Here is a 24,840-nt window from a genome sequence, read left to right on the forward strand (position 1 = left end):
CTCCGAAAGGAACAAGAACGGCGCTTCAAGGCCCTGGTGCTGGCCCAGCAAGAAGATCAAGACGCATTCCGGCACCTCCTCGCGTCGGCGGGGTCCACCAGCGCTCCCACCGAGGGCCCGTCCTCCCCCACCGTAACCAAGAAGGGTCCGCAGAATGACCCCGAGGCTTTTATCACGCTCTTCGAGCAAGTCGCAGAGGCCTTGGGGTGGCCGATGGAGCAGCGCGTGGCGCGCCTCCTCCCCCTACTAATGGGAGAGGCACAGCTGGCCACGCTACAGCTCCCCACCGACCGCCGGCTGGCCTACGCGGACCTCTGCCGGGCCGTCCTCCACCCCGGAGCAGCAGCGCCAGCGCTTCCGCGCTTTGCGCTTAGAGGAAGTCGGCCAGCCGTTCACGTTTGGCCAGCAGCTCTGGGACGCCTGCTGGCGGTGGCTGAGGGCCAACAACCGCAACGCCGAGGAGATCGTTGATCAGGTGGTGCTGGAGCAGTTCATCGTGTGCTTGCCGACAGGAACTGCGGAGTGGGTCCAGTGCCACCGCCCGGCGTCGCTGGATCAGGCCATCAAGCTGGCGGAGGACCATTTGGCGGCTGTTCCGGTGGCAGGACAACAGACAGCCTCTTCTCTCTCTCCTCCTGTGTCCCGTCCTCACCCCATTCCCCCACTGCGGAGGCGGGGGCCAGCACCACCCCAGCCGGCCCATCGCACCCGCGGTGCTCTCCCTTCTGTGTCTGTCTCTCCCCGCCCCTCAGGTGAGTGAGCCCCCGAACACCGGTGCAGAGAGGAAGCCCGGGCCGGTTTGCTGGCGCTGCGGGGAACCGGGCCACCTCCAACAGCAGTGCATGGCAATGGAGGTGGGCGCGGTGGTTCAGATCCACGACGCGCCAGAAGCCGCCCTCGATCGGGCCGGAGCGTATCACATACCGGTGAGTATTCAAGGGGATACATATCAGGCGTTGGTGGATTCGGGTTGTAATCAGACCTCAATTCACCAAAGCCTGGTGCAAAACGAGGCATTGGGGGGAGCACAGGGGGTGAAGGTGTGGAGTGTGCATGGGGACGTTCACAGCTACCCTTTGGTGTCAGTCCACATTTTTTTCCAAAGGGAAAAATTTATAGTGAAGGCGGCGGTTAATCCTCGCCTTACCCACTCTTTAGTTTTGGGGACTGATTGGCCGGGATTTCAGGATTTAATGACACGCTTAGTAAAGAGTGGGTCCTGCCATTTAACAGGGGGAGGTCCCGGTGTCGCTTTGGCGGGAGCAGCTGTCACAGAGCCGTCTACGTCATCTCCGCGTCAGAGTGAGGAGCCGCCGGCCCCTCCTCTCTCTATTGGGGAATCCCTCGCAGATTTCCCATTACAGCAGTCGTGAGACGAGACTCTGCGACATGCGTTTGACCAAGTGAGAGTAATCGATGGTCAAACGCTCCAGCCGAACGCCACCCCGTCCTTCCCCTACTTCGCGATTATGAAGGATAGGTTATACCGAGTGACGCAGGACACTCAAACTAAAGAGCGAGTCACGCAACTTTTAATTCCAAAGAGCCGCAGGGAATTGGTATTCCAGGCAGCTCACTTTAATCCCATGGCTGGACACTTAGGGCAGGATAAGACACTAGCCCGAATAATGGCCCGATTCTATTGGCCGGGGATTCGCGGCGATGTTCGTAGGTGGTGTACGGCGTGCCGCGAATGCCAGTTAGTAAATCCAGCAGCCATTCCAAAAGCGCCTTTGCGCCCTCTACCGTTAATCGAGACCCCGTTCGAAAGGATTGGGATGGATCTCGTCGGGCCATTAGATCGGTCAGCACGAGGGTACCGCTTTATATTAGTTCTGGTGGACTATGCAACGCGATACCCGGAAGCAGTGCCTCTGCGCAATATCTCAGCACGCAGTATTGCTGAGGCGCTCTTCCGCGTTATCTCCCGAGTTGGAATCCCGAAAGAGATTCTGACTGATCAAGGCACCACATTTATGTCATGGACACTGCGTGAACTGTATGGGTTATTGGGGATTAAGCCGATCCGCACCAGAGTGTATCACCCACAAACGGACGGTTTAGTGGAACGGTTCAATCGCACCCTCAAGAATATCATTAAAAAATTCGTAAGTGAGGACGCACGTAATTGGGATAAGTGGCTCGAGCCCTTGTTGTTTTCAGTGCGAGAGGTCCCCCAAGCCTCCACGGGGTTCTCCCCATTCGAATTATTATATGGGCGTAAGCCGCGCGGCATTCTAGACGTGCTGCGGGAAAATTTGGGAGGAGGGACCTTCACAAAGTAAGAACGAAATTCAATACGTTATGGACCTGCGCGCAAAACTCTACACGCTCACCCACCTAACCCAGGAGAATTTGCGGCAGGCCCAAGAACGGCAAGCCCGCCTGTATAACAAGGGTACGCGCCTTAGGGAGTTCACACCGGGAGATAAGGTACTCGTACTGTTGCCCACGTCGAGCTCCAAATTGATCGCCAAGTGGCAAGGACCCTTTGAGGTCACACGGCGAGTCGGGGACGTCGACTATGAGGTGAGGCGAACGGACAGGGGTGGGGCGCTACAGATTTACCACCTCAATCTGCTTAAACTCTGGAATGAAGAGGTCCCCGTGGCGTTGGTGTCGGTGGTTCCGGAGAAGGCAGAGCTGGGGCCGGAGGTTCAAAAAGGGGCACTGGCATCACGTACCTCTCCGGTACCCTGTGGAGACCACCTCTCCCCGACCCAACTCACGGAGGTCGCCCAGTTGCAGACAGAGTTTTTGGATGTGTTCTCGCCCCTGCCCGGTCGCACTAACCTCATAGAGCACCACATAGAGACGCCCCCAGGGGTGGTAGTGCGTAGCCGCCCTTACAGGCTACCCGAACACAAAAAAAAGGTGGTTCGGGAAGAACTTGAGACCATGCTCGAAATGGGCATCGTCGAGGAGTCCCACAGTGACTCGAGCAGCCCGGTGGTCTTGGTACCCAAGGCCGACGGGTCGGTCCGGTTCTGTGTGGACTATAGAAAAGTCAACGCGGTGTCTAAATTCAACGCGTACCCAATGCCTCGTATTGATGAGTTGCTCGATCGACTCGGCACGGCTCGCTTTTATTCGACACTGGATTTGACGAAGGGATATTGGCAGATCCCCTTGACTCCACTATCCCGAGAAAAAACGGCCTTTTCCACACCGTTTGGTTACATTCAATTCATCACACTTCCGTTTGGGCTGTTTGGGGCGCCCGCTACGTTTCAGCAGCTGATGGACAGGGTCCTCCACCCCCACGCCACCTATGCGGCCGCCTATCTCGATGACATCATCGTGTATAGTAATGACTGGCTGAGGCACCTCGAACATCTAAGGGCCGTCCTTAGGTCGCTGAGGCGAGCGGGTCTCACAGCCAACCCGAAGAAGTGTGCGATTGGGCGGGTGGAAGTACGGTATCTGGGCTTCCACTTGGGCAACGGACAGGTGTGTCCCCAAATTAACAAGACCGCAGCAATTGCGGCCTGCCTGAGGCCCAAGACCAAAAAGGGGGTGAGACAGTTCCTGGGGCTGGCTGGCTATTATCATAGGTTTATACCTAATTATTCGGACGTCACCAGCCCGCTGACTGATCTCACTAAAAAGGGGGCACCAGATCCGGTCCAGTGGACGGAGCAATGCCAGCGGGCTTTTTCTGAGGTAAAGGCTGCACTGTGTGGGGGGCCACTTTTACACTCCCCTGACTTTTCTCTCCCCTTTATGTTGCAGACCGATGCGTCGGACAGGGGGCTGGGGGCGGTTTTGTCCCAGGAGGTGGAGGGGGAGGACCGCCCCATCCTTTACATCAGCAGGAAGCTGTCGGTGCATGAGGGGTGCTACAGCACCATAAAGAAAGAGTGTCTGGCCATCAAGTGGGCGGTCCTTGCCCTCCGGTACTACCTGCTGGGGTGCCCTTTCACCCTCTGTTTGGACCACGCGCCCCTCCAGTGGCTCCACCGCATGAAGGATGCCAACGCGCAGATCACCCGTTGGTATCTGGTGCTCCAACCCTTTAATTTCAAGGTGGTCCACAGGCCGGGGGCGCAGATGGTCGTGGCAGACTTCCTCTCCCGTCAAAGGGGGGGGGGGGGGGGGGGAGTCGGCTGCAGGCCGGACGGCCAGCTGGCCTGAGTCGGGCGGTAGGGGTATGTGGCAGCGGGGGCGTGGTCAAGCGCTGGTCTGTGACAGGAGGGCAGAGTCAGGGAAGGTAAGTGGCAGAATCACTACACCTGATGCCAATTAACCTGTGTTTGTGTGTGTCTTCCCAGTGACCGCGCCCTATTTAAAGAGGAAGAGCAGAGAGCAGAGGAGCTCATCCCCAAGCTAGACGCCGGTTGCGTGGGTGTGTCTGTTGGGTTACAATATTGTTAGACTGAAAAGTGTGGTAATAAAGCCTTATTATAAACCTGATCTCTGTCCTGGCGTCCTCTGTGCTCCACCCACTCATACCGAACTGCTACACAGATATATTGCATTCAGCTAGCATGATACTGAACTTGTCTTTGATTCATTCAATATCATGCTAGCTGAATGGCATACATTTGATATACCACGAAAAAAGCCAGCCAATATTATTTAAATATAATAAACTTAATTTGTATACAAACTACATTAAGCTCTTTTATTTCAGTTAACTGGAAAAACATGTTTCCTGAATCATAAAGGACGGGGAGTTTAAGAAATAAAATACAAACTTAAGAATTAGGAAAGCTTATTGTAGAGCAGCATTCCCATTTCATGACGCATTGCCAATATACAGAAATATTTATTTTAAAACTTAACAGTTAAGTGGATAAAACTGTATAAAACAATTACAGCCTTTCATGAGGATGTAGTGATGTCAGATTATTCTTTCAGCTAAGGCTTCAGCAAATGCAGCAGGTAATAAAATATAAGTGTGGCAGCGGGGGCGTGGCCAAGCAGCAGTTTGTGAATGGAGGGTGGGCTCAGGGAAGGTAAGTGGCTAAGTCATTCCACCTGCTATCAATTAATGTGTGTGTTTGTTACAGGGACGGAGCATAAAAGGAGGGGGAGAGCAGAGAAAAGGGACTCTCCCGACCAGAATGCATGTGTGTGTGGGAGTGACTCAGCTGAAAAGCTAGAGACATATAAAAGAAATAAAGTTTGTAAGAACTTCAGTTCCCGCCTGCCGTGCTTCTGTACTCCACCCACATCAAGGATTCGCTACAGTGGTGCCGAAACCCGGGAGTGAGTACGGAAGGGAACCACCCCATGGAGTCCTCGCCAATTATGGGCCTAGTCCATGCCCTCGCTGCTGCCCAGCAGAACCAGCATCAAGCGCTGACTGCCTTCCGGAAGGACCAGGAACAATGCTTTGAAGCCTTGATGCTGGCCCAGCGGGAAGACCACCAGGCATTCTGGCATCTGCTGGCATTGGCAGGGGCGTCCAACATTACCACCCTGGACTCCCCTCACGGCACCTTCATGAAGATGGGCCCGCATGACGAGCCTGAAGCCTTCATCACTCTCTTCGAGCAAGAGGTCCAAGTGTGGGGGTGGCCAATTGAGCAGCGCGCGGCTCACCTCCTCCCACTCCTGACAGGTGAGGTGCAGCTCGCGGTGCAGCAGCTCCCTGCTGTCAGCCAGCTCAACTACGGCAACCTCAAGAGGGCCATTTTGCAGCGGGTCAGCCGCTCCCTGGAACAACATCGCCAGCGGTTCCGGAAGCTGACACTGAAGGATGTCGGCCGACCATTCGCATTTGGCCAACAATTCCGGGACACCTGCCGGCGGTGGCTGAGGGCGGAAGACTGTGACGCCGACCGGATCATCGACCTGGTGGCACTGGAACACTTCATGTTTCGGCTTCCGGAAGGAACGGCAGAATAGGTCCAGTGTCACCACCCGGCGTTGCTCCAGTGAGCCATCGAGTTGGCGGAGGACCATCTAGCGGCGGTTCCAACGACAGGCGGATGAGGCGAAGGCGCCTTCCCTCATTTTTTTTCTCTCCCCCTCTCTCTTTCTCTCTCCCTCTCGCCCCATTCCCCCACCGTGGAGGCGGGGGCCGACTCCTCCCCAGCTGGCTTGTTACACCCGTGGTGTCCTCCCATCTCCCTCTTCCGTGCCTGTGTCCTTCCCCCCCTCAGGTGAGTGACGCCCTTAACACCAGTGCAGAGGGAAAGCCTGGGCCGGTATGCTGGTGTGGTGGGGAGCTGGAGCACCTCCAGAATCAGGGCTCCGCAAGGGAGATGGAAGCCGTGATCCAGATCCCGACACGCCAGAGACCACCCCCGATCGGGCCAGAATGTATCGCATACCGGTAAGTGTTCAAGGGGATACATATCACGCTTTGGTGGATTCTGGCTGTCAATTCACCAATGCCTGGCGCAAGGTAAGGCATTAGGGAGAGCACAAGCAGTGAAAGTGTTGTGTGTGCATGGGGACATTCACAATTATCCCTTAGTGTCTGTCCATGTTCTATTCCAGGGCCAAATGCATAGAATAAAGGCAGCGGTTAGTCCTCGTCTCACCCACTCATTGATTTTGGGTACTGATCAGCCAGGGTTTAAAAAGCTGATGGAATATTTAACACATAGTGGGTCCTGCACTAGTAGGTCACGGGAAGAGCCCGGTGTGCCGTTGACTGGAGAAGCTGTCACAAAGCCATCTACATCAGCACCGCATCAGAGTGAGGAGCAGCCCGCCCCTCCTCCCTCTCTCGGGGATTCCCTTGAGGATTTCCCATTAAAGCAGTTGTGAGACTCTGCGGCATGCGTTTGACCAAGTGAGAGTAATCGATGGTCAAACTCTTCAGCCAAGCGCAGCACCAGCCTTCCCTTATTTTGCTATTATTAAAGATAGATTGTCCCAAGTGATGCAGGACACTCAAACTGGTGAACAAATAACTCAATTATTAATCCCAAAGAGCCGTAGGGAACTCATGTTCCATGCGGCTCACACTAATCCCATGGCTGGACACTTGGGGCAAGACAAAACACTAGCCCGAATAATGGCCCGGTTCTATTGGCCAGGGATTCACGGGGATGTCCGTCGGTGGTGTGCAGCGTGCCGTGAATGCCAATTAGTAAATTCCCTGGCCACTGCAAAAGTGCCTTTACGCCCTCTCCCTCTAATCGAGACCCTGTTTGAGCGAATTGGGATGGATCTCGTTGGGCCATTAGATCAGTCGGCACGAGGATATCACTTTATTTTAGTTCTGGCGGACTATGCAACACGATATCCGGAAGCAGTGCCTCTCCACAATATCTCAGCACGCAGTATTGCAGAAGCACTCTTCCGTATTATCTCCCGGGTCAGGATTCCGAAAGAAATCCTGACAGACCAAGGCACTTCGTTTATGTCACGCACACTGCGCGAACTGTATGGGTTACTGGGGATTAAGTCTATCCACACCAGTGTCTATCACAAACAAACAGATGGCTTTGTAGAGCGTTTTAATCAAACACTCAAAAACATAATCCGGAAATTTGTAAGTGAAGATGCACATAATTGGGATAAGTGGCTCGAGCCCCTGTTATTTGCAGTACGAGAGGTCCCGCAAGCCTCCACAGGGTTTTCTCTATTTGAATTATTATATGGGCATAAGCCACGTGGCATTCAGGATGTGCTATGGGAAAATTGGGAGGAGGGACCTTTGCCTAACAAAAACAAAATTCAGTATGTTCTTGACTTGCACACAAAACTCCACACCCTCATGCACCTAACCCAGGAATTTGTGGCAGGCACAAGAACGTCAAATCCGGCTGTATGAGGGGGCACGCGCCTTAGAGAGTTCACACTGGGAGACAAAGCGCTCGTATTATTGCCCACGTCGAGTTCTTAATTGCCAAGTGGCAAGGGCCCTTCGAGGTCACACGGTGAGTCAGGGACGTCGACTATGAGGTGTGGCGAACGGATGGGGCGGGGCATTACAAATCTACCACCTGAACCTTTTAAAATGCTGGAATGAGGGGGTCCCCATGGCGTTGGCACCAGTAGTCCCGGAGAAGGCAGAGCTGGGGCCGGAAATAAAAAAGATAACATCTCGAACCACTCCAGTCCCTTGTGGAGACCACCTCTCACCAGCCCAACTCATGGAGGTAGCCCAGTTGCAAAAGGAATTTTCCAACATGTTCTTGCCCCTTCCCAGTCATACCCACCTAATAGAACACTACATAGAAATGCCCCCAGGGTGGTAGTGTGTAGCCATCCTTACCGCCTGCCCGAACACAAGAAAAAGGTGGTTCAGGATGAACTCAAGGCCATGCTCAAAATGGGCATAATCGAGGAGTCCCACAGTGACTGGAGCAGCCCAGTGGTCCTGGTTCCCAAGACCAATGGGTCGGTCCGGTTCTGTGTGGACTATAGAAAAGTCAGTGCGGTATCTAAATTTGATGCATACCCAATGCCTCGTATTGATGAGTTGCTTGATCGATTAGGTGCTGCTCACTTTTATTTGACACTGGATCTAACAAAAGGGTATTGGCAGATCCCCTTGACTCCTCTATCCCGAGAGAAAATGGCCTTTTCCACACCGTTTGGATTACGCCAATTTATCACGCTCCCTTTTGGGTTGTTTGGGGTGCCCACTACGTTCCAGTGGCTCATAGACAGGGTCCTCCACCCTCATGCTGCTTATGCAGCTGCATATCTAGATGATATAATAATCTACAGCCATGATTGGCCGTGGCACTTGGAACATCTGAGGGCCGTTCTAAAGTCGCTGAGGCACGCGGGCCTCACAGCTAACCCAAAAAAGTGTGCAATGGGTAGGTGGAAGTATGGTATCTGGGGTTCCACTTGGGTCATGGGCAGGTGCGTCCCCAAATTAACAAGACTGCAGCGATTGCGGCCTGCCTGAGGCCCAAGACCAAAAAGAAGGCGAGATGGTTCCTGGGGCTGGCTGGCTATTATCATAGGTTTATACCTAATTATTCGGATGTCATCAGCCCGCTAACGGATCTCACTAAAAAGGGGGCTCCAGATCCGGTCCCGTGGATGGAGCAGTGCCAACAGGCCTTCCCTGAGGTAAAAGCTGCACTGTGTGGGGGGCCACTTTTGCACTCCCCTGACTTCTCTCTCTCCTTTATTTTGCAGACTGACGCATCGGACAGAGGGCTGGGGGTTGTTTTGTCCCAGAAGGTGGAGGATGAGGAGCGCCCTGTGCTGTACAGCAGCCGGAAACTCTCGATGCGTGAAAGCAAGTACAGCACCATCGAAAAAGAGCTTCTTGCCATCAAGTGGGCAGTCCTCACCCTCCGATACTACCTGCTGGGGAGCCCTTTCACTCTCTGTTCGGCCCACGCGTCCCTCCAGTGGCTCCACCGCATGAAGGATACTAATGCGCGGATCACCCATTGGTATCTCGCCCTCCAGCCATTTAAGTTTGAGGTGATACACAGACCAGGGGCACAGATGGTGGTGTAGGTGCAATTAGTAATTAAGTGATCAATCTCATTAAATCAGTCTCATTAAGTCATTAAGTCAGTCTCATTAAATAATACCTTTAATTTTGATGCTTAATAATAAATTATCAAACAGCTAAATTATGGTATATTCCAAATTATTATGACCACTTACCATATTACACAACCTATATGCACCTTGGAATCCTTTGAGATTGAGTAACTTCAAAAATATCGGAACAACAGATAAACACACACAGTTTCAATAATTAATTGAATTTATTATAACAAAGATAAAATGAATAATGGCAGTTGAAATCTTCAAATAGTCAGCAGCAAACAATGAGATGTGTGTGTCCATAGGAGTGTGTGTGTGTGTGTGTGTGTGTGTGTGTGTGTGTGTGTGTGTGTGTGTGTGTGTGTGATTAAAAAATTAAATATTAGCAATTGAAATACATTCAAATGGTCATCCGTGATATATGTGGATAATAATTTAAAAAAAAAAACAGAATAGTAATTTGTAAACTAAAAAGCCTGTGTCTACACTTTTCTCTCGCCGAGTGGCAGCTGTTTTCAACTGGGGCGGGAGGGCGGGACATGACTGAATGGGTGTTTCTGATTTGTCAGCTGTCGTCCTTACACCGCATGGTATGCCCCAAGCGTTTACAACACAGAATTCCAGGTTCTCCGCTCCAAAATCAGCAGCTTCAAAACGATTGATTTTTTTTTTAACAGACAACCAAAAAAAAAAAATTAACCGGTTGACGTTGATTCGGTCAACCACCAGTCAAACGGTTATCGGTTAACATCCCTAGTGTGCTATGGTCCTGGGCTCGGAATGAGCACAGTACGGCTCCACCCTGGCTAAACGATGAAGTCGTGTAGCGAGTTGATGGAGTTTGGCAGGGTGTCTGGTCCTCGACCAGGTAATCTACGGTGTCCGGTTCAGACGCCTCTTCCCGCTCTGAACTTTGGTGCATTGTTGGGGGTCTTTCACGCCCCTCGCGCCCTTCTTGGGGGGGTCTGCTCCTCGGCAGCCCTCTTGGCAGCCTTTTCGGCTTTCTCTAGCCTTTCGACGCAATCATCAAGGGAGGTTTTCAAGAGCTCACGCTCCCTATGTAAATCATTATTATCGGCTGCCAGCTCGGCATTGCTGGTGGTCAGCCTTTCAACCTCTCCGCGGAGGCGTCTGATTTCTGAATCAGTATCTCGGAAGTATGACAGGAATAGCTTACCTAGTGCCTCTTGGACACCAATGGTTGTTCCTTTTGGATCTCTCATATGTTTGTTCGAGTTATCCATGTTATTTTGGCATTCACCCTTACTCGTGTTCCTAATGTTTGCCTTTTCAGAGGCAGAGCAGTGAATGAGGTCTGCGATGACCTCAAGGAGAGACACGTCTTGAGCGTTGTCTTCAATTTTTGAGACACGAGGGGATGCCATTTTGCTTAGGTTGGATACTAGGTAATTAATTAATCAATTAGTTAATTTATTAATTAATTTTTATTAATTAATATTAACTACGTAATTAATTAATCAGTTGATAAAGTTTGTTTTCGTTTGGGAATGCTATCTCTTATCCTAAGTTAAGAATAGGTTATGAGTATTTTGTGATATGGTTATCACGCTACTGTTAACCGTTTAACACACTTGGGGATATACCTTGGCAACTGCTGAATCAAACTGATAGTTTATCTGTTGTTGCAACAATATTCAAGAAGTCAACACCAATCTCCTCACACGGGGCACCAATTTAATTGTAGGTGCAATTAGTAATTAAGTGATCAATCTCATTAAATCAGTCTCATTAAGTCATGAAATCAGTCTCATTAAATAATACCTTTAATTTTGATGCTTAATAATAAATTATCAAACAGCTAAATTATGGTATATTCCAAATTATTATGATCACTTACCATATTACATAACCTATATGCACCTTGGAATCCTTTGAGATTGAGTAACTTCAAAAATATCGGAACAACAAATAAACACACACAGTTTCAATAATTAATTGATTATAACAAAGATAAAATGAATAACGGCAGTTGAAATCTTCAAATAGTCAGCAGCAAACAGTGAGATGTGTGTGTCCATAGGAGTGTGTGTGTGTGTGTGTGTGTGTGTGTGATAAAAAATTAAATATTAGCAATTGAAATACATTCAAATGGTCATCCGTGATATATGTGGATTTGAATGTGGGCACGGGGGAATGCGCTATAAAGGTTGAATTGAATCAGGGCTTGGAATATTATCTAAAGTTGAGACAAAGGACCTCGTGATAAAGAATGGAGGGGGGAAGGGTCACCACGTGTTTCTTCATAGAACAAAAGAGTTAGCTTCGGTTTGCTAGCTAAGGTGTGTTGTGAGGCCTATGGCCTAACCAAAAGGGCTAGCATGGGATGCTAACTGAGGTGTGTTTTGTGTGTGTGTGACCATGTGTTGAGGCCTTATAGTCCCTGGAGACAATACAATTAGCCCTGGATGCTAATGAGACAGAAGAATTAGCCGTAGGCTAATTTCACTAGCTTATAACATTACTAAATCCACTGAAATCTTGATGAGGTCAAAATATGTGTAGTAATGAAATTAAAGTGTTAGACAGGAATAAGACAGAGAGCATGCAAAGCCTATCTATTAAGCAATTGAGAGGACAAAAATAGAACAATAATTAATTAAATACCCTGAGGGTCTACAGTGTACACATTTAAACCGTTCCTGAGTTTAAATTCACACTTCTTCATAAAGCTAATTCCTAAGACTAGTTTTTGCCCCAAAATGCCAATCTTACTTCAGTATCTCGCCTCTACGCGAGATTATGAGAAGATGTTCCGAGACTTTTGGAGTTTCACCATTGTGGAGACTTCCGTGAAGCGCTTCTGTGGAAAGCAGAGGATTTCTTGGTCCGATGCGTGGTTGCTCGTGATGAAAAGAAAGTCTCTGATTAAAACAATGTGCACAGCGCTTTGTTAGAGGGAGCCGGTCGCCTCTAACTTTAAACTAACTGCTTGGGCTGCAGTTTGGTAACGTTACTGATAGACAAACAAAAACCAGTTGTAGCTCAACCGAGAGAGAGAGAGATAGCACGATTTAAGTAGTTCTACCGTGGCCAAGAGTAAACAAAAACCGTGTTGAATCGTTTTTCTCGGGAGAAAAGACGTCTTTATCTTGGGTTTTCTGGTGCAGGGTATCTCTTTGTGTCTGGACGGCTTGAGATCCAAGACGAGAGAGAGAGCGAGCTAGGAGTTTCCGGGTTACTTATGCCTTCCTGGAGGATGTGACGTTGGTGATCCCGCCCAGGCATGACGTAGGTCAACGCGGACGTTGGCTGATGGGAAATGTAGTTTCTTAAAGGGACGGTGTTACCTACAGTGGTGGCGGACTTCCTGTCCCATCAGGAGGGGGAGTCAGCTTCAGGCTGGACGGATCCCCAGCCTAAGTCGGGCGGTGGGGGTATGTGACAGCGGGGGCATGACCAAGCAGCAGTTTGTGAATGGAGAGCGGGGTCAGGGACAGTAAGTGGCTAAGTCATTCCACCTGCTGTCAATTAATGTGTGTGTTTGTTACAGGGATGGAGCATAAAAGGAGGGGGAGAGCAGAGAAAAGGGACTCTCCCGACCAGAATGCATGTGTGTGTGCATGTGTGGGAGTGACTCAGCTGAAAAGCTAGAGACATATAAAAGAAATAGTTTGTAAGAACTTCAGTTCCCGCCTGCCGTGCTTCTGTACTCCACCCACATCAGGGATTCACTACAATAAGTTAAAATGAGCTTCCTCTAAAACAACAACCCCAAAAATATTTCCACTGAGAACCAGTTTTTACCTCAGTCCAGTTGGGCCTGGCACAGCACAAATCTTCCAGGTCACGTAGAGCTTCAGAAAAGCACAGGAGCCCTATGTTGGCCTCTGCTCTCCACACTTTCAGACTCAAATCATCAGCAACTAAAGAAAAAAAGTGAGCATAAAAAGAGAAGACCAAGAATAATGAGAAAATTCTATTCAGATCTTTTTAGTTTTGAGTGTTAAATGTTATTCAAAATGACAGTAGGTGCCTACAGGCACACGTAATCATCTTGTCAATAAAATAGGCTTATGGAAGTGTTCCTACCACACCTTTGGTTACAAAAGAGAATCACTGCTGCCAAACTACAACAAATACCTTCTTTTATTTGGAGTTGGATTGTGTAAGCAGTCTGTGTAATTGAGTTATGTGAAACTGTCCTGGGGTTTATACTCAAAGAGCGAAAGGTATACATGAAGCTTTTAGAGATTAACACAAGGCACAAGGCTGCTTAGATATCAAGTATGTTAACATTTTATGTTCCATGAACATAATAACAAACAGATGCGAACCAAGATTACACAAACAATGAAATACACAGAGTATAGGAAATGAATATGCAGAGCCCTGCCTGTCATTGGATATGAAAACAAGCTTTGCATAAGACATAAGCTAGACTTCACTATAATGTTGGTCATGCATGCATAATAATAAGTTTTGTGATCATCATGCTCCCACTCATATTTCAACAATCAGTAAAGAAATCAAAATCACAAAACATTAAACATTTGCCATGAGGGCCCAACAGGTTTTTAAACATCCCAATAGATGGGCTGATTAAAACAACAATTTTAATTATACAATTGTTATCTCACTTATTTTGCACTAACTGAATACCTGGAGCCTGTTTCAGAAGGCAGGCTGAGCAAACTCTGAGTTAGATAGATAGATAGATAGATAGATAGATAGATAGATAGATAGATAGATAGATAGATAGATAGATAGATAGATAGATAGATAGATAGATAGATAGATAGATAGATAGATAGATAGATAGATAGATAGATAGATAGATAGAAGGAAGAACTATACAAAAGAGAAAGATATACCGTATAAGAGAAAAACTGAAATAATCTTCGTTGAAATAAATATAGTAGTAAAAGAGGCGTTCAAAAAAAGATCAGAGACTGGACTGGGGGGGAACAATAACAGTGAAGGGGAGCGCTATAAAGATATGTAAGGAATGGGGGTAAAGGTGAGAAAATAAGACAAGGTAATGACGGGGGAAAAGTCAGGAGATACTTTTCTTGGGGCAAGTTTGATGGTGTAGTGGTTAGCACTGTCGCCTCACAGCAAGAAGGTCCTGGGCAGGGGCGGAGCTAAAGGGGGTGGGGGGCGGGGCCATTGCCCCTGGGCCTTGGGCCCTCCCCCTAGCCATACAGGGCCCCACCCTTTGACATTCAGGCCCTCCCAATAAATGTGCCTTGCGTGATTTCATTGGAAATTCCTTGAAACCTACAAGTTTTCACATGATTACAGACTAGTTGACCTATATATCTCTCATTCCCTAAAAGTATGCAGAAACTGCTGCCAATGGCTGCACTCTCTTTTTCCAGCCCAAATCATTCGCGACAAGCAGTGTACCCAGTTCATCAAAAATCAACCAACAGACTGAATTGTGTTCGCCCAGGACTTTCAGCTGGCTACCAATCTTTTTCACCATCTAAAAAATACATGACATCTCCAATCCTTCCCCCTCCCAACCTCATGGAACATACAGAGAGTCTTGTATGATGTGCTATGGGTCCCTGCATTGGGTGTAGTTTTGAAAACAAGCTGGGACCCAGTATGCCTATGCCATTCTCTATTCCTGTGTTGATAAGAAATAGAAAAAACATAGAGCATATTTAACCCAGGGGGTAAACCAGTCTAGTCTCCTTTCTGTTTCAAAACAACATCAGAGTGCCCAAGCAGATATTACTTCTAGACTTTCTGTAAAGCTAGCTCTTCTGAACGTTAGATCACTTTCAAACAAGTCATTTTTAATTAATGATCTTATCTGCAAACACAATCTTGATTTTTTGCTTCTAACTGAAACTTGGCTGGATCAAGCAAATAGTGCTACCACCCTTATTGAAGCAGCTCCCCCAAATTTTAATTTTATGAATGCTACCCGACAGGGGAAAGGTGGAGGGATCGCAAATATATTCAAAGCCTCTTTTCAATGTAAACAATCCTCACTTGGTGATTTTACATCCTTTGAACACTTATGTGCACTTGTTACATGCTCTCCTAACATTGTTATTAACTATTTATAGGCCTCCGAGACATTCAGCCAAAGTTTTTCTAGAAGAGTTTGGTGAACTGTTGTCAGTCATTTGCTTAGAGTTTGACTGTCTTATTATATCTGGGGATTTTAACTTGCATGTAGATAATCCTGAGAACACTTATGCCAGAGAACTACTTGCATTTATTGACAACTTCAACCGAGTACAACATGTACAGGGGCCGACCAACTCTCGTGGTCATACCCTTGACCTAGTCATCACAAAGGGTCTTACTGTTTCTACTACTGTTGTTGACCTGGCCTTATCTGATCATTTCTGTGTTTTCTCTGATGTTTCTATGTCTCCTCACATTCAGAACAGCTCAACGACTATGGGTAGGAGAGTCATAAACAACACGTGTTCTCTTTGAGCAAGCTCTCTCTCGGATCTCAACCAAGATCCAAGACTCTGTAAATGATTTACTGGAAATTTTTAATTTAAATATGACCCAAATTATGGATGACATTGCTCCATTCAAAATCAAAAGAGTCAATGACAAGAAGAAAGCACCATGGAAGCAATACCCAGCTGTTAAATTGCTAAAGAGAGAATGTAGAAAGACTGAAAGAAAATGGCGTAAATCTAAACTTCACATCCATTATCAAATCCATAAAGAGATGCTTTGTAAATATAATTATGAAATTCGTAAAGCAAGACAATCTTTCTTCTCCAACATCATCAACAGGAATATGAACAATGCCCGTGTGCTATTTTCAACAGTAGAGAAGCTAACTAATCCCCCACCACAATTAGTACCTGAACTTCTCTCAGTTAATAAATGCAATGAGTTTGCATCCTTCTTCAAAGGTAAAATTGATAAAATACGGCAGAATATTGCTCATAATATATCTCAGTTGCAAATAACTGAAAAGCTGCAATCACCAGTGACACAGACAGACAACTTCAACACAATGTCAGAATTTTGTTTAATTGATTACGAGACTCTTGAAAAAAAACTGTACAAAATCTCAGTTCCTCAACATCTGAATTGGACATTCTGCCCACCAACTTTTTTAAGTCTGTTCTTCACCTTATAATTACAGATGTGCTTCAGATCATAAATACATCCCTAGAGACTGGCATTGTTCCTGTGTCCCTGAAAAAAGCCGTTGTAAAGCCCCTACTTAAAAAGAATAATCTGGATGCTTCAGTATTAAACAACTACAGGCCAATATCAAATCTACCATTCATAGGGAAAATCCTTGAAAAAATTGTCTTCAATCAATTAACTGCCTTCTTGATATCAAACAGCTGTTTTGATAACTTTCAGTCAGGATTTCATGCCAATCATAGCACTGAAACAGCACTGATTAAAGTTATAAATGACATACATCTTAATACTGATGCAGGCAAAACATCGGTCCTGGTGTTACTGGACCTCAGTGCAGCTTTTGATACTGTTGATCACAACATACTGCTATATCGACTTGAACACTGGGTTGGGTTGACTGGTAAAGTTATCGATTGGTTAAAATCATACTTAAAAGATAGAAGCTTCTTTGTTACCATGGGAAATTGTACCTCAACATCAATGTCCTTGACCTGTGGTGTCCCCCAGGGGTCGATTCTTGGACCATTACTATTCAACCTTTATATGCTCCCACTTGGACAAATTATCAAGAACAACTCAATTTTGTATCACTGCTATGCAGATGACACCCAAATTTATTTTGCTCTATCACCTAATGATTATGCCCCCCTTGAATGTCTCTACCAGTGTATCGACCAAATCAACAACTGGATGTCACAAAATTTTCTTCAGCTGAACACAGATAAAACAGAAGTAATTCTATTTGGGAAAAAAGGTGAAAGACTCAGGATTACCACTATTCTTGACACAAAGGGGATTAAAACAAAAGATATGGTTAAAAATCTTGGTGTTTTCATTGACAGCGAGCTAAATTTTGACAGTCACATGAAAGCAATCACTAAAACGGCATTTTATCACCTAAAAAACATTTCCAAACTAAGAGGACTTGTGTCAAAAAATGATCTGGAAAAACTTATACATGCCTTCATCTCTAGTAGGGTTGATTACTGCAATGGCCTTTTCACAGGCCTCCCAAAAAAGACCATCAAACAACTTCAGGTGATTCAAAATGCAGCGGCTAGGGTTCTTACACGAACAAAAAGAACAGAGCACATTACTCCAATTCTAAGGTCCCTTCACTGGCTTCCAGTAAGCTACAGAATTGACTTTAAAGCATTGCTGCTGGTGTACAAATCTCTAAATGGTACAGGGCCCAATTACCTCTCTGATATGTTGCAGCAGCCTAACCCAATCAGATCTACCAGATCGCAGCAGCAAAATTTACTGGTAAAACCTGTTGTTAAAACAAAGTGTGGTGAAGCAGCTTTTAGCTACTATGCAGTACAGCTATAGAACCAACTCCCAGAGGACATCAAAAATGCCCCTGCTGTTGGCAGCTTCAAACCTAGACTAAAGACCAAGCTGTTTTCAGATGCTTTCTGCTAACTGATTAATATTGTCATCTTTACGTTTTAAATCTTCTTAACTTTTACAGTCTCTGCATGTTTTAAACTTTACTTAACTTTTATTCTATTTTATTCTGTTTTTTTAACTGAATTTTTACTTCATTTTATTATTTTATTTCTACTATTGTTTAATTCTTATTATTTTTCTTCCCCATTTGTTTTATGTAATTTTATTTTCTATTGTTTACTGTTTTGCTTTTACTTCTGTAAAGCACATTGAACTGCCACTGTGTATGAAATGTGCTATATAAATAAACTTGCCTTGCCATTTTTGCTACACATTCTTATCATGGTTAAAAAAATAAAATAAAAAAACCCTGTGAAATCCCTAAACAAACTTAAAATATAATAAATTGTAATGTTTTCAAGCTAAACTAAGCTGTTCCTTTTGTATTTAGTTGTTTTTCGTTTGAGGAATTTGCAAAAAAAACTTCATTGCATGATGGGTAGGATCTAAAGGCTGCCTAATGTCCTCATCCGTCTGACGACATACAACAAGACTAGGAAGGTGCATGCCTAGTTGCGGTTAAAAAAAAAATGCCTGGTTGCGGTTGTTGGTTGTCTACTAGAAACGAATTCAGCATGTTTAAAAGTAAAAGTGGGGCACAAAAGAGGAAGGAAAATAAAAATAAAGAGGAGGCAAACTCTAAACTTCCAAAGTTGGATTCAATTTTTACTTGGCCTTCTCCTGTCCCTGAATTTGCTAGTAGTGAACATGCATTGCCCTGTGTTAGCACTAGCAGCAGCAGCGTGGTAGTGCTTAGCAGTAGCTCCGGCCAAAGTCATATAGAGGAGGGTGGGGAACGTGGAGAGGGGTTAGCTGAGATGAGCAACCAGAATCTGTGAAATGGGGCAGTCAAATGCAATTTGTAGCCACCAGGTTGAAAAAAGTGAAGCGCCACTTTGATCACCTTAGCGAAGACAGTCGGCTTTCCGATGCAGAACATTATTTTCGGGTGAATGTGTTCTATGCATGCCTTGATGTAATCATTCAGCAGCTGTCACAAAGGTTTGTCAGTTTAAATCGGACTGCTCATTTGTTTGAGGCTATTCATCCAAGTACGCTCCAGCATGCCAAGGACGAGGAGCTATACAAAGTGGCCCATCGACTGTGTGATCACTATAGTCGGGATATTGACTCCAGCTTTCCTGGTCAACTAGTGTCATTTAGGGCTTGTTTCAAGGAGCAGATAGCGAGACACATCTGTGCTTAGCCTGGCCAGGTTGCCGGTAGTAGATCATCCAGCAGTAACTTCTACATTTAGTGAGTTGTGCACGGCCTTCTTGCTTTTTCTCACTCTCCCCGTCTCAGTTGTGACAGCAGAGTGCTCTTTCTCCAAATTAAAATTGATAAAAAAAATTATCTCAGGAGCACAATGGGTCAAGAGAGACTCTGTGGATTGGCAATTTTATCAATTAAGAATGAGCGAGCAAGAGTGCTTAACATCCCTCAAATAGTCGACGACTTTGCGGAGTGCAGGGCGTGTCGAATGCCTTTTTAATGACAAACGCAGGTTTCCGTGTCAGCTTTGTATTTGAAGACGTACTTACACAATGAGGGTGTATCATTCATGATTGCTGTATTTTTTTTGTTGCTGTTGTTGTTTAATGTCTATTTGGAACATAATAAAAAATGAATGGAAAATACAGGCTATAAAAAAAAATAAAATAAAAAATAAAAAATTATTTAAAAAAAAAACTTTGAGCAAGTTCTGTTCTAATATAGTCTGATTATATGCCGCAGGCCTTCTGTTTGTTTGCAATTTCGCCATGGCTAGGTCCAAAGGCTACGTTCTTAAAAACTGCTTTTTGTTAGATAGCCTGAGTAGGCCTACAGTATATGCCGCAAGCCTTCTAATTTGTTTGTTTGCAATTTCGCCGTGGGGGGGGTGTTTTGCCCCAGGGCCTTGTGTGCAGTTATTCCGCCACTGGTCCTGGGTTCGAGCCCTGTGGCCGGCGAAGGCCTTTCTGTGTGGAGTTTGCATGTTCTCCCTGTGTCTGCATGGGTTTCCTCCGGGTGCTCCGGTTTCCCCCACAGTCCAAAGACATGCAGGTTAGGCTAATTAGTGGCTCTAAATTGACTGTAGGTGTGAATGGTTGTCTATTGCCCCTTTTCCACCAAATCAGTTCCAGGGCTGGTTCGGGGCCAGTGCTTAGTTTGGAACCGGGTTTTCTGTTTCCATTGACAAAGAACTGGCTCTGGGGCCAGAAAAACCGGTTCCAGGCTAGCACCAGCTCTTTGCTGGGCCAGAGGAAAGAACTGCTTATGTCAGCGGGGGGGCGGAGTTGTTAAGCCCAACAACAATAGCATGACTGCGAAAGGTCGCCATTTTTAAATAAGCGACGAGATATCACGGATGCAGTAAAGCAGCAGTCATCCATTGTTGTTGTTTCTTCTTCTTCTCCGTGTTGTTGTTGCTTCGATGTTCGCGCCAAGGTTTATGCAAACGCAGCGACGTAACTGACGTATTCAGTGACGTAGCGCCCCGAGCTATGGAAAAGCAAACTGGCTCGCAAGTTGAACGAGTTGTGAACCAGCACTGGCCCCGAACCAGCCCTGGAACTGATTTGGTGGAAAAGGGGTATATATGTGTCAGCCCTGCGATGACCTGGCGACTTGTCCAGGGTGCACCCCGCCTCTCGCCCATAGTCAGCTGGGATAGGCTCCAGCTTGCCTGTGACCCTGTAGAACAAGATAAGTGGCTACAGATGATGGATGGATGGATGGATGGATGGAAGTTTGATCGGATACGGCAGTTTAACACATTGGGAGTGGCCAGATGTCATCACTCTGACGAACCAATGAGCTCTCCAGATTTTATATAGCGCTCAGTGTAAAGAGCTCGGTACGCGTGCGCATGCGCACAAGAAAGTATCCCGATGATATTCACCACTCCTATGAGGTGAGAAACAGAACCAACTTGTTTTGGGATATAACCTGCCACATTCTTTCATAGCCGTGACTTAACATTTACGTTGTGAGGAAACGTTATTAGGCTTGCTTTGGTGTTATGAGAAGGGCGGCACGATGGTGTAGTGGTTAGCGCTGTCTCCTCACAGCAAGAAGGTCCGGGTTCGAGCCCCGTGGCCGGCGAGGGCCTTTCTGTGCGGAGTTTGCATGTTCTCCCCGTGTCCGCGTGGGTTTCCTCCAGGTGCTCCGGTTTCCCCCACAGTCCAAAGACATGCAGGTTAGGTTAACTGGTGACTCTAAATTGACCGTAGGTGCGAATATGAGTGTGAATGGTTGTCTGTGTCTATGTGTCAGCCCTGTGATGACCTGGCGACTTGTCCAGGGTGTACCCCGCCTTTCGCCCGTAGTCAGCTGGGATGGGCTCCAGCTCGCCTGCAACCCTGTAGGACAGGATAAAGCGGCTAGAGATAATGAGATGAGATGAGATGAGATGAGATGAGATGGTGTTATGAGTGACTGTACCATTGCCATGTCCCACACTCCCCCTTACCTGTCTCCATCCTGTCTTCAGCCATACACAGTGCTTTGGGAAAGTCGCGAGCCCTCAGCCTCTCCTGTATTTCGCATCTCGTCCTGGTTTCCTCAGGACAATATTTCTCGATGATAGAGAAGAGCAAAACGTTGTTTCTTATGTTTTTTGCGTGAGTCTGCTTTAGCCTTTCCGAGCAGACTGGGCATCTGGACGGCGCACAGATTCCCATAATGCACCGGCGGCAGAATGAGTGACCGCAGCTCATCGTCACTGGTTCACACAGAAGAAACAGGCAGATGGGACACTCCAGATGTTCCATGACAAGTGGAGTTTTCATGTAAAACCCCGGCGAAATGATTGACTGCAGTTCTTTAAGCCGGTCTGAAGAAGGTGTCAGTTCAGATCCACTTTTTTTTTTTTTGAGCTTCTCAGAAACTATAGCCTGTCGGAGCAGCCAGTGCAACCTTTTAACACCGAATCGACACTTTTTTTCAAACAATAAAAGAATCCGGTTTCAGGAAACTGTCCGATGTAGTTCACATTTCAGTCTTTGTTGAAAAAAAAGTAACGCTTCCTGATGTTGTGCGTGATGAACAGCTTCTCACCGCTTTATTCCGACAGACGTGGCTTTGTTCTGGTTTAATCCGACTGACTCCATCAGCTGAACCTTTGTAGGAATATTTAATGACAGTTTTAACGTTTGTTCTCCGCCGCGCAGAGCTATATTCTGAAGTTACATAAATAAAACCACGTGACGAAGCGACACGGTTTTGATTGGCTGCGCGTGCTGTCCTGTTGTGAAACAGTTTCATAACCGATCTTTTTCATAACACGGTTTAATAACGTTCAAATCCCGTCGAACGACTTTGAGTTAAGAAACGACCAATATCGTGTCCTTTTTAGTTATTCCCCGATCCTCTTCATACACTCATCAGCCATTACATTAAAACCACCTGCCAAACAATGCGTGAGTGTGAACAGTCGAGGCCTGGGTTCCACAACACCTCTGAAGGTGTGCTGTGATATCTGACACCAAAACATCATCAGATTTTCACACAAGTCCTGAAAGTAGATAAAGAGAACCCAGTTAAACAAATGAGACAAAAATATTGTACTTGGTCATTTATTTGAGGAAAATGATCCAAGATAATGTAAGCCGGGGTGGCACAGTGGTGTAGTGGTTAGGTCACCTCACAGCAAGAAGGTCTGGGTTCGAGCCCCGTGGCCGGTGAGGGCCTTTCTGTGTGGAGTTTGCATGTTCTCCCCGTGTCCGCGTGGGTTTCCTCCAGGTGCTCCGGTTTCCCCCACAGTCCAAAGACATGCAGGTTAGGTTAACTGGTGACTCTAAATTGACCGTAGGTGTGAATGGTTGTCTGTGTCTCTGTGTCAGCCCTGTGATGACCTGGCGACTTGTCCAGGGTGTACCCCGCCTTTCGCCCGTAGTCATTTGCACTATTCTGCACTACCTCATCTTAACAGCTGCTAGTTTGTTTATACTGCTTATTTCATGTTTACCTGCTATACCTCAAGTGCCCTTGACTGCTTGGTTATTTGAACCAATTTATGTGTGTGTGTGTGTGTGTGTGTGTGTATATATGAGTGTTTAGTCTACGTCTAGTTCATACCTAAAGTGTTTATACTGTTTATATTGTCTGAGTGTTTAGTCTGTGTGTAGTTTTTATCTAGTGTTTATACTGTTTATATTGTCTGAGTGTTTAGTCTATGTCTTGTTTTATCTAGTGTTTATACTGTTTATATTGTTTGTCTGAGTGTTTAGTCTATGTCTAGTTCCTATCTAGAATGTTTATACTGGTTATATTGTTGTTTGTTGTTTTTTCAATTATTCTATTTTTATTTATTGCATTGCCTGTTTGCACCGAGGGTCAGAGAGGACTGAAATTTCATCTGTGCTGTATGTCGAGCATGTATAGCATATTTGACAATAAAGTTGACTTGACTTGATAGGCTCCAGCTTGCCTGCGACCCTGTAGAACAGGATAAAGCGGCTAGAGATAATGAGATGAGATAATGTGAGCCTTTGCAGCTAAACATTTCCGGTAACTGTTGATCAGTTCTGCACACCGGCTTGGAGGAATTTTAGCCCATTCCTCCGTACAGAACAGCTTCAACTCTGGGATGTTGGTGGGTTTCCTCACATGAACTGCTCGCTTCAGGTCCTTCCACAACATTTCGATTGGATTAAGGTCAGGACTTTGACTTGGCCATTCCAAAACATTAACTTTATTCTTCTTTAACCATTCTTTGGTAGAACGACTTGTGTGCTTAGGGTCGATGTCTTGCTGCATGACCCACCTTCTCTTGAGATTCGTTTCACAGACAGATGTCCTGACATTTTTCTTTAGAATTCGCTTGTATAATTCAGAATTCATTCTTCCATCAATGATGGCAAGCCGTCCTGGCCCAGATGCAGCAAAACAGGCCCAAACCATGATACTACCACCACCATGTTTCACAGATGGGATAAAGTTCTTATGCTGGAATGCAGTGTTTTCCTTTCTCCAAACATAGCGCTTCTCATTTAAACCAAAAAGTTCTGTTTTGGTCTCATCTGTCCACAAAATATTTTTCCAATAGCCTTCTGGTTTGTCCATGTGCTCTTCAGCAAACTGCAGATGAGCAGCAATGTTCTTTTTGGAGAGCAGTGGCTTTCTCCTTGCAACCCTGCCATGCACACCATTGTTGTTCAGTGTTCTCCTGATGGTGGACTCATGAACATTAACATTAGCCAATGTGAGAGAGGCCTTCGGTTGCTTAGAAGTTACCCTGGGGTCCTTTGTGACTTCGCCGACTATTACACGCTTTGCTCTTGGAGTGATCTTTGTTGGTCGACCACTCCTGGGGAGGGTAACAATGGTCTTGAATTTCCTCCATTTGTACACAATCTGACTGTGGATTGGTGGAGTCCAAATTCTTTAGAGATGGTTTTGTAACCTTTTCCAACCTGATGAGCATCAACAACGCTTTTTCTGAGGTCCTCAGAAATCTCCTTTGTTCGTGCCATGATACACTTCCACAAACATGTCTTGTGAAGCTCAGACTTTGATAGATCCCTGTTCTTTAAATAAAACAGAGTGCCCACTTACACCTGATTGTCATCCCATTGATTGAAAACAGCTGACTCTAATTTCACCTTCAAATTAACTGCTAATCCTAGTGGTACACATACTTTTGCCACTCACAGATATGTAATATTGGCTCATTTTCCTCAATAAATAAATGACCAAGTATAATATTTTTATCTTATTTGTTTAACTGGGTTCTCTTTATCTACTTTTAGGACTTGTGTGAAAATCTGGTTATGTTTTAGGCCATATTTATGTAGAAAAATAGAAAATTCTAAAGGGTTCACAAACTTTCAAGCACCACTGTATGCTGCAAGGTGGGGCTTCCATGGATCGGACTTG

The 24,840-nt window shown here is 46.2% G+C and overlaps 1 protein-coding gene across 4 annotated transcripts in view; it reads right to left on the reverse strand.

Annotated features, from left to right (window-relative positions):
- lonrf1 (LON peptidase N-terminal domain and ring finger 1) overlaps positions 1-22,271 on the reverse strand; it is a 90,250-nt gene extending 67,979 nt beyond the window's left edge. For 3 of the 4 annotated variants that reach the window (XM_060927694.1, XM_060927693.1, XM_060927691.1), the window contains exons 1-2: positions 21,434-22,270; positions 13,192-13,310 (exon numbers count right to left, since the gene is read on the reverse strand). In XM_060927694.1, coding sequence (XP_060783677.1) covers positions 13,192-13,310; positions 21,434-21,752 — 438 coding nt within the window. In that variant the 5' untranslated portion in view covers positions 21,753-22,270. Of the gene's footprint in view, positions 1-13,191; positions 13,311-21,433 lie in introns of all 4 variants that reach the window. The other variant, XM_060927692.1, reaches the window with a different exon arrangement.
- Positions 22,272-24,840: the final 2,569 nt, after the last annotated feature.

The sequence above is a fragment of the Neoarius graeffei genome, chromosome 8 (genome assembly GCF_027579695.1).
Source record: "Neoarius graeffei isolate fNeoGra1 chromosome 8, fNeoGra1.pri, whole genome shotgun sequence".
NCBI classification, from domain to species: domain Eukaryota; kingdom Metazoa; phylum Chordata; class Actinopteri; order Siluriformes; family Ariidae; genus Neoarius; species Neoarius graeffei.